Source organism: Alligator sinensis, unplaced genomic scaffold (assembly GCF_000455745.1).
Source record: "Alligator sinensis unplaced genomic scaffold, ASM45574v1 scaffold1509_1, whole genome shotgun sequence".
NCBI lineage: Eukaryota > Metazoa > Chordata > Crocodylia > Alligatoridae > Alligator > Alligator sinensis.
This window is the reverse complement of record NW_005842711.1, coordinates 702687-710786: the sequence shown is the minus strand read 5'-3', so window position 1 is coordinate 710786 and position 8100 is coordinate 702687. Positions and strand designations below refer to the sequence as shown.

The 8100-nt window shown below is 58.6% G+C and overlaps 1 protein-coding gene across 3 annotated transcripts; it reads right to left on the bottom strand.

Annotated features, from left to right (window-relative positions):
- Positions 1–81: 81 nt before the first annotated feature.
- On the bottom strand, positions 82–8092 carry LOC102380849 (epoxide hydrolase 3-like). 3 transcript variants are annotated; one of them, XM_025216205.1, is made up of 8 exons: positions 7643–7710; positions 5720–5981; positions 5057–5142; positions 4770–4945; positions 4106–4234; positions 3479–3582; positions 2773–2921; positions 82–2288 (listed from the first exon to the last, which is right to left on the bottom strand). In XM_025216205.1, exons 2-8 carry the CDS (start codon positions 5963–5965, stop codon positions 2069–2071), a joined length of 1110 nt encoding a protein of 369 aa, XP_025071990.1. In that variant the 5' UTR covers positions 5966–5981; positions 7643–7710; the 3' UTR covers positions 82–2068. The 3 variants fall into 3 exon arrangements, with proteins under 3 accessions (XP_025071990.1, XP_006034279.2, XP_025071991.1); XM_006034217.3 differs by lacking the exon at positions 7643–7710 and adding an exon at positions 7779–8092 and having other exon boundaries at positions 83–2288; XM_025216206.1 differs by lacking the exon at positions 7643–7710 and adding an exon at positions 7779–8092 and having other exon boundaries at positions 2156–2288; positions 2752–2921.
- Positions 8093–8100: the final 8 nt, after the last annotated feature.

Below are 8100 nucleotides of genomic sequence, written 5' to 3'. Positions count from 1 at the left end.
CTTTCCTGCTTATGCAGGGGGTCGGACTCGATGATCTATAGAGGTCCCTTCCGACCCTAACATCTATGAATCTATGAATGTGCTGCTCTCCCTAAACTCAGACAGCATTAGATGCTTATAGATGCTTATGTAAAATAAGGAACAAGTCCAGAACAATGAAATGGGCAAAGAAACAGAGGGATTCTGCCTGCAGGCTGTGTGACTGATGACCTTGCAAAGCAGGGAGGTTTCTGTGCTGATCAGGGACAAGGGGCTGTGGTTTCAGTATTCCTTGGGAGAGCAGGGTTGTGGTGAGGAAACCAAGCTGAGAAGTCTGTAATTAACTATCCTCTGGGACCATTTTCAGGTTAGCTGAAGTGACCTTCCTTCCACATCTGACCCATGTCATGATTAAAGGAAGTCTGTCTCCCCGGCATCCCTCTAGGTTTTCTTCGCACTTGTGTCTGTGCGAGCTCTATTAGCAGCTTGCCACTTTGGAGAGCACCCAGGAGATAGCATCCACCAGGAAGCTCTGCAGTTCCAAGCATGCACTGCCCCACATTGGTGTGAACAGCCCCTGCCCTAAGACAGTGCTTGCAGGGCCTGGCCAGCTTGGTCCTGCTGGAACAATGTGGAAGTCCAGCACAAAGAGGGTTAATTGTAGGTGCAGGGGAAGCCCTGTGATTTCTCCAGGCTGGGTCCAGAACCCTTTGCTCTCCAAGTAGCTGGGCTCCGGGCTAGGCTGGATGGGGTCACCCTGAGGCAGTGAGACTTTGGCCTGGGCCTTCCCAGGCTGAAGTCTGTGTGGAGATGTGTCCTTGGCCTTACAGACCAGGGAGTATGGATCTGGGTGTGGCAGGCCCAGGTGTGAAGCTCCCATGCAGCCCTCCAGTAGCTGAAGAGCTGAAGAAGGGTGGGGGTGAGAGATGGGGCCTTTGCCCTCCAGTGGGCACCAGCCCAGAGAGGAGATTGGGGTGCAATCTGGGTGGGTACCAAATATTTCAGGTGTGGTGGGGAGAGAATCCTTGCAGGCATTGCTTCCACAGTGCAGAAAAGAACCTCTGCACAGATTAGCGAGTGACTATGGCTTTGTCAGCTGCATGCTCTGTGCGTGGGGACAGGGCTCCCTGGGATTCCAGAGAGCGAGGTGCAGAGTGGCTCAGCCCCAGCCTGGTCCTGCCAATTGGGTACCACACTTTAGATCCAACCCCAGCATCTGCGGCAGGAGGGCCCTGGTGCCCTGCGCTCCCAGCTGGCTGATACACCTAGAACGTAGGCCCTAAGAGCCACACTGGACAGGGGCCCCAGCATAAGGAGACACCCTTTCCCCTCACTATGGGACCCCCTGAGATCCCACCCCATTGAGGCAATATCACGCAGACCCACCCAGTGGAGAATTCTCAGCCCTGCTCCCACTAGGGGCAGCTGGGCCCTGCTGGTCAGGAGGGGCCAATTCCCCATGCAGACACTGTCAATAGATGGAGACCATCGGGTCATGCTTGTGCAAGAACAGCCCTTTATTACCAACCCCAGGAAGCGAAGGAGTACACTGGAATGGAGGCTTCGAGGGGCAAACACAACAACCCGTGTTGGCACTGCCCAGCCCAGCACGGGGAAAGGGGCACAGAGCCAGATGGAGCTGAGGTCCCACCAATCACTGTGTTCACTGGGCACTGCCATTTGCCTTCTGCTCCCTCATGACAAGCTGGCCATGCCCTCAGGCCTGCCACTGAGAGTGCTACTGCCACAGCTCCCCCTATGAGCTTTCCCAACCCTATTTGCACTCCCATGCAAGGCAGAGCACAATATCCATGGTACCAGGTGGGACTGTCACCGCCCTTCCCATGGCCGGCAAGGGCCTCAGGTGGCCAATGATGAGGTGGCAGGTGGAGAAGCCGGCACACAGGGAGCGGGGCCCTGAGGGCAGCTGATGGGTAGGGAGGAACAGACACAACAGGGCACATGCTAGGCTGGCCACACGAGGCTGGTGTGCCAGGTTCAAGCTTGTGCATCATGGTCCCTGCCACATAGGGCCCAGGGCAGTGACCAGCTTCTGGACATGGCCACAGCCCCCTGTCACGGCGCCACCTCAGATGTTCTCCTGCAGGAAGCCCCACAGCAGCTGATTGACCCTCTCGGGCTGGTCCTCGGGCACCCAGTGGCTGCACTGGGGGAGGCGCTCCATGAGGCACCTGCCATGGAAGTACCGCTGCAGGACCACAAGCAGCCCGGCCTCCAGGTACACGTCTTTCTCCCCCCAGATCAGCAGTGTGGGCGCCAGCACCGCCTTCCCCTCCACAATGGGCCTGCTGCAGGGGGAGGGACAGGCAGATGGAGGTAAGAGCTCCCCAGGGCAATGAGATGCAGAGCTGCCCCAGCACCCATCCCAGGGAGCCCTGATGCAGCCTTGAGTCACATAGAGCTGGGGCACTCTGTGTTGGGGGTCAGCTGATTTTGGAGGAGACACTGGGCGGGTAGGCAGGAAGGTATGTCCAATTGTAAACCCAGAAGAAGCTGGTGCAGGCCTGGAGGTGCCCCCAGAATACTGGAAGTACCTGGCACAGCTACCCCAGATTTGCCAGGAGCCCCATGCAACTGATCAGGAACCAGGGGGCAAAGGGGCAGTGGCTCTGGGGGGCACAGATCCCCCTCCTTCCCTCTGAGGGCTCCTCACTTGACCCTCCTGGCCTCTCAGGTCCAGGCTGTGACCAAGTGAGTGAGCAAACAGCATTAGGCAGCTATGGCCATGAACAGGCCCCGGTTCATACACACCCAAAGGGAGGCAGCTACTACCTGAAGAGGCCCCTGTAGTAGTTGACAGCTGAGGTCACCCTGCCAGGCTGGGACAGGCCATAGATGTAAGCCTCCAGCTCCTGCTCTGTGAAGCGCCGCTGGGGGTTCTGGATTCCTGTAATCCTGCTGCTCATGAACCACTTCAGCAGCTGCAGCGGGACAGACATGACTGAGATGACAGGGGCAGCTGTAGGTGTACACCCCAGTCCCTGAGCCACTGAGCTCCAGCTGGGGTCAATGGGATCCCACAGCTCAGTTTTGCATCTCTGTCCCCAATGGGGATGCCCAAGGAGGGTGTGTGGTCAGGGCCTTCTGCAGCCCCAATCCTGATGGCAAGGGGTTGCAGGCAGCAATGAGCTCTCTGCCTGCAGGAGGCGCTCTCTCCTCCCAGAAAGCAGCAGCCCCAGGATAGCATTAGGGGGTGCTGCCCTGCCAAGAGCAGCATGGGGGCTCAGCAGGGGGCACTCTCTCCTGGCAGGCAGTGCCAGGCAGTGCACCAGGGCAGCACCAGGGAGCTGGGCTGCAGGGAGACAGGGAGGGGCATCAGTAGGGGCCACTCTCCTGAGGTCAGCTGTGCTGGTGTGTGCTGCAGAGAGCTGAATGGGGCAGGGCTGGCTCCTTTTACCCTCATTTAGCATCAGGTAATGGGTATTTCTGAGGGTTCCTGTCACCTGCCCCTGCCCCCACCCCCAAGTTTTGCTCTTACCTGGAAGTCACCCAAGGACAGGAGGAGCTCAGCGTAGCCCCGGAGCTGGAACAAGAACAGGAAAGAGGAGCGCAGCAGCTGCCAGGGGTGGCGGACAAGGTACACTACAGGGTGGAGGGCAGACAGAGGCTGTGAGATCACAGGGCCCCCAACATAGCTCATAGCACCCAGCCCTTGGGGACTGTTTGGTGGTAGGTGGAGGGGAGATACCCAGGGTGTAAAAGGTGCAACTTACGGAAGATGGGCCATTATTGATTCACTAAATAAATTCTGTGCGCTGATCTTCACTACAGAGGGTATTGGGGCAATCCCCCCACTAGAGCAATTCTCCCTGGCAGACTGGTCTGAAGAGTTGGGTCAGGTTGAAATAACCAAAGAATTTTTAGAACAGAACGATCAATTAAACACTAAGATGTCACTGAGTCTGGATGCATCCACCTGAGGACCCTGAAGAACCCCCATGTGGAACTGCAGAGCGGTAGGCTGGAAACTTGCCATAGATCATATCTCCAGAAAGGGCTTCATAGGTGATCCTAGGAACTACAGTGAGTCTCCCTTCTATTCCTGGCAAGTTAATGCTAATTACTACCTATAGTTCCAGTCTGGCACTGCTCATGTTCTTTGTACCTTGGTACACAGAGGGGTGGGCAGCGTTCATGAAGATGAGCTTCTCCACCATGTTGGGGTGAGTCGCAGCAAACACCCAGGCAATGGCACCGCCCCAGTCGTGTCCCACCAGAATGGCCTTGGTGCAGCCTGCAGCAATGGATGGACAGATGGGCTGTGATGGCACAGCAAGCGTGGCAGCACAGAAGGGCTGGACTAACCACACTACAGGACCAGGCCAGCACCAGTGGAAGCCCTCCTCCCACCTGCCGTGGGGCTCCCTTCCTCCACTGCCTGCCCCTACCTTGGGTGTGCTGCTGCCCCAGCTCTACATAGTTGGGGGGCCTTACACCATTACCCAGCTCACCCCGGCTCCCAGTTACATCCCTGACAGTGCTGAATTGGGACTGTCTCCCCACAGCTCTCACTTGTCACAGGGCCAACAGGGTCCTGGCCTAATGTTAATAGCTGTAGGGCCCTGAGCCCAGGAAGGTCACATTTAGCTCCAGGCAATCTCTGGTGAGCAGTAGGGCAAAGAGTCTGCTCCACAGGATCTGCCCTAGGGTCACATCCCCATGACCGGGGAATGGGGGCACCCACCTGGGTTGAAAAGGACTGGACAGATGATGGATAGGACATCAGTCCCTGGGCCCCTGAAGCCCACACCCTTGCAGCACGCGCTCACCCTCTTCATCCCTGGTGCTGAGAGTCTCGATAACTTCCTGCACATCTTCCAGCAGGGTCTCCATAGCATAGTTCCGCTCCCGGGGTGGGATGTCCGAGGCACCACAGCCCCACAGGTCCAGTGCCACCACCCGGAACCGCTTGTGGAATTCCTGCAGCTGGTGGCGCCAGCAGAACCTGCCATGTGCCAGCACACACACACTTGGGTCAGAAAATGCAATAGACAATTCTCATGTGCACCCCACAAAGGCCTATGCTACCCATCCCAGAGCAGCCAGCCATACCTACCAGTTTTGGGGGAACCCATGCAGGAACAACATTAGCGGCGCCTGCTCCAGGCCAGCTGCGACATAGTGTAAGCGCAGACCTGAGCTCTGTAGAGATGGGGAGGGCAGAGAGGGAACTGTTATGCTATGCACCCCATGGCACCATCTGACCACCCAGGGGCCCTCCCAAGAAGCAGTGGCATCTCCCCCTGCCACTAAGGTAAACCCATGCTGTCTTGCCTGGGCTGTGCTAATGTTCCTGCTGGGACCAAAGCCTAAGTTTCTTAACTAGAGGGTCTTGCCCCTCTGCTCAGGGTCAGAGTGATGCCATATTTGGGGTCTAGAAGGAATTTTACTCCATGGTCAGATAGGTACAGACTTGGGGTGCTAGGGAGGGGGGTTGCTTTCCTTTGTAGCAGGGGGCACAGCCTCTATCTGGGATCTCTTGAGCATACATCAACAAAAGCAGGACAGTGGCTGCCATGGTCCCCCTGCTTTCCCTGTGGTAGGTTCAGGCGTGGTCTGGTGTTGTGTCAGGGTTGATGTAGAGTTTAGATTATGGATTTGTGTAGGGTGGTTTGGACAGGGCTGATCCTGCCTCAGGCACAAGAGTGGACTACTAGGTGACATCTGGAATCCCTTCCAGCCCCGCTTCTCTGGGATCCCATGATTCTCCTGCACACACCTTGAGTCGCAGGTAGTGGTGCTCCCCGTAGGTGGTCCCCATGAGGCATGGCGGGGGCATCCCCCGCACCCTCCATTGGAAAGCCCGGCATGGACCCTTGGTCAGCACCAGCCACGGCACCCACAGGATTGAGACAGTGCCTACAACAAGGGAGATGAGGCGCACGGCCTGGCAGTACAGGGCATCACGGAACCGCAGCACCAAGCGGGTAAGAGTCAGCAGCAGCTGGGAGAGAAGCAACACCATCCCCCACAGCCCTGGGCTGCAGGGGACAGGACCGGGGTCACTGGGGCGTCCCCGACATCAGTGGTTCTCAACTCTTTTTGCATCAGGACCCATTTGGAACATTGACGGCCAGTCCCAACCCGCTGATGGCACTGGCCCCTCACTCCCAACCTGCTGCCCCCAGCCCCGCAGTATGTGGGGCATGGAAGGCCCCAAGCAGCCCCTGGCAGGCTGGAACCCTGCCCAGCCTGCAATGGAAAAGCCATGGTTTCCCACATTTTTCTCTTTTAAAGAAAGGATACATTTTTAAACTTTGTTCGCAACCCTTTCATATATTCTCGCAACCCACTTCTGGGTCGCAACCCATGGGTTAATAAACACTGCCCTACATCATACGTGGGTGCTAGGATAGCCTCACATCACTCTGGGCTGCTCTCAGCACCACTTCCTGCCAGCTCCCCCATGCCCTTGCTAGCCCTGTGCTGCTCTGGTCAGGGCACAGCTAGGCTGTGTGGAGATGGCCATTTTGCCTGCCCTCAGGCCCTGTGGCAGAGGTGGGAGTTGGTACCATTTTGGTTCAGGCCTGCACTGCTCCCAGCTGCACTCAGGGCTGGTTCACACATGATGGGTACCAAAATACTGGTTCTGACCGTGACTGATTTGGTGTCAAAACGGTCTGTGATTTGGTGACTGTGCAAGAACGATGGTCACGGCCACCCGATCTTGCTCTTGCCTGCACCAACCCCCTTGAGGCGTCTATGATGCCAACCCCATGGCTGATGGGGACCCTGAGGATCATGAGGTCTGTGACTGTCATGTGCCGTCATCCCGTGTCCCGTCCCCCACCCCTACAGTGAGTGCTCACAAGAGGAGCCACCACAGCCTGCACCTGGTTCCCCCTTCTTGGCTGGGGAGAGTTTGGCTGCTCCATTCAGCCAGCATCAAACGCCAGTGTTTGTATCTCCTTGGTGAATGGATCTTCTTCCTGTGTCACAAGTGCATCTGGCTCTTATGTCTCTGACCCAAGGACTCTCTAGCCCCTACTGCTGGGTGCTGCAGTATCCCCTACGGCACCCCTGGTCAGGGGACAGCCCCATGTGGCTCTGGGCTGCTGTTGGCATCCCCTCTGCCAGGCTCCCTTGGGGCCCAGCACCACCCAGTGGCAACAGAAACCACCTGGGCAACCCTAGGAGAAGCCGTGAGTGGCACCGAGCCCAGTCCCACGTGGGATCAAGGAAGCTGCAGCTGGCTCTCCCAGGGAAGTCTGTCACCAACCAACAGGGGAGGGGCTGGCACTTTGGCCCTGGGCTGAAGATCTCGGGGCGGGGGGGCAGCTGGGGATTCAGTGCTCGATGCCCTGCTCCAACTGTGCAGGGAGACAACTGTGGGATGGCTGACCCTGCTACACACCCCCATGGGTGTGGTCCTTGCCCTCTTCATCACCCACTGCCTGCTTCACTGCCCAGGGGTTTGGCAGTGCCCTGCTCCCCCTCCCAGGGATCCAGGAGGCTGCCCACCCACATGGCCTCTTCTCTCATGCCCTGCCCTCCCCACTCCATAACCCCAGCCACCCTCCACCCCCAGCACCCTACCCATGGCTGCCCACTTTCTAGGACCAAGCTGGATGTGGGTCTCCCTGCTCTGTACTCTGCCCCCAGTCCAGTCCCAGCCTACACCTCTCCTGCTCCCTCTCCCGACCTTGCACCCAGGAAGTCACTGCAGGGGCTCGCTGCCTTTGCAATCCCCGACCCCAGCTTGGGCAGGAGGCCTGGTGGCTCCTCAGTCAGCTCCCCCACTACAGCCCCAGGCTGGGCCAGAGGTCAAGCATGCGCACCACGGTCTAGGAGGAGGCGTTCTTCGGCTGGGGCTTAGGTTGCCCCACGTTGCAGCCGGAAGCTGGAGGTGTGGGGTGCGGACAGGGGTCCGGGATGACCCATGGGGACCCTCCAGCAGCTCCAGGTGTCCCCTTCCTGCACCCCCAGCTCGGGGTGCCAGGCGGGGCTCACGGGGATCCTCCGCCCCACGGGGCTCCAGCACGCAGCCGGGAGCGCTGCTACACTACCGCGCCGCCCCGGGCGCCAGGGCGGGGATATGGACCCGCGCTCCCGGCGCCCACGTGCCCCCGCCAGCCCACGTGCCCCTCCCCCGCCGCCCCA

What these genes read in the sequence shown, in the direction of transcription:
- LOC102380849 (XM_006034217.3), bottom strand. Translation starts at nt 5,965, where the DNA reads ATGGTGTTGCTTCTCTCCCAGCTGCTGCTGACTCTTACCCGCTTGGTG. An exon ending in CAGCACCAGGGATGAAGAGG is followed by an intron (nt 4,235 to 4,769) that starts GTGAGCGCGTGC and finishes CCATTGCTGCAG; the next exon opens with GCTGCACCAAGGCCATTCTG. An exon ending in TACTACAGGGGCCTCTTCAG is followed by an intron (nt 2,289 to 2,772) that starts GTAGTAGCTGCC and finishes CTCCCCCTGCAG; the next exon opens with CAGGCCCATTGTGGAGGGGA.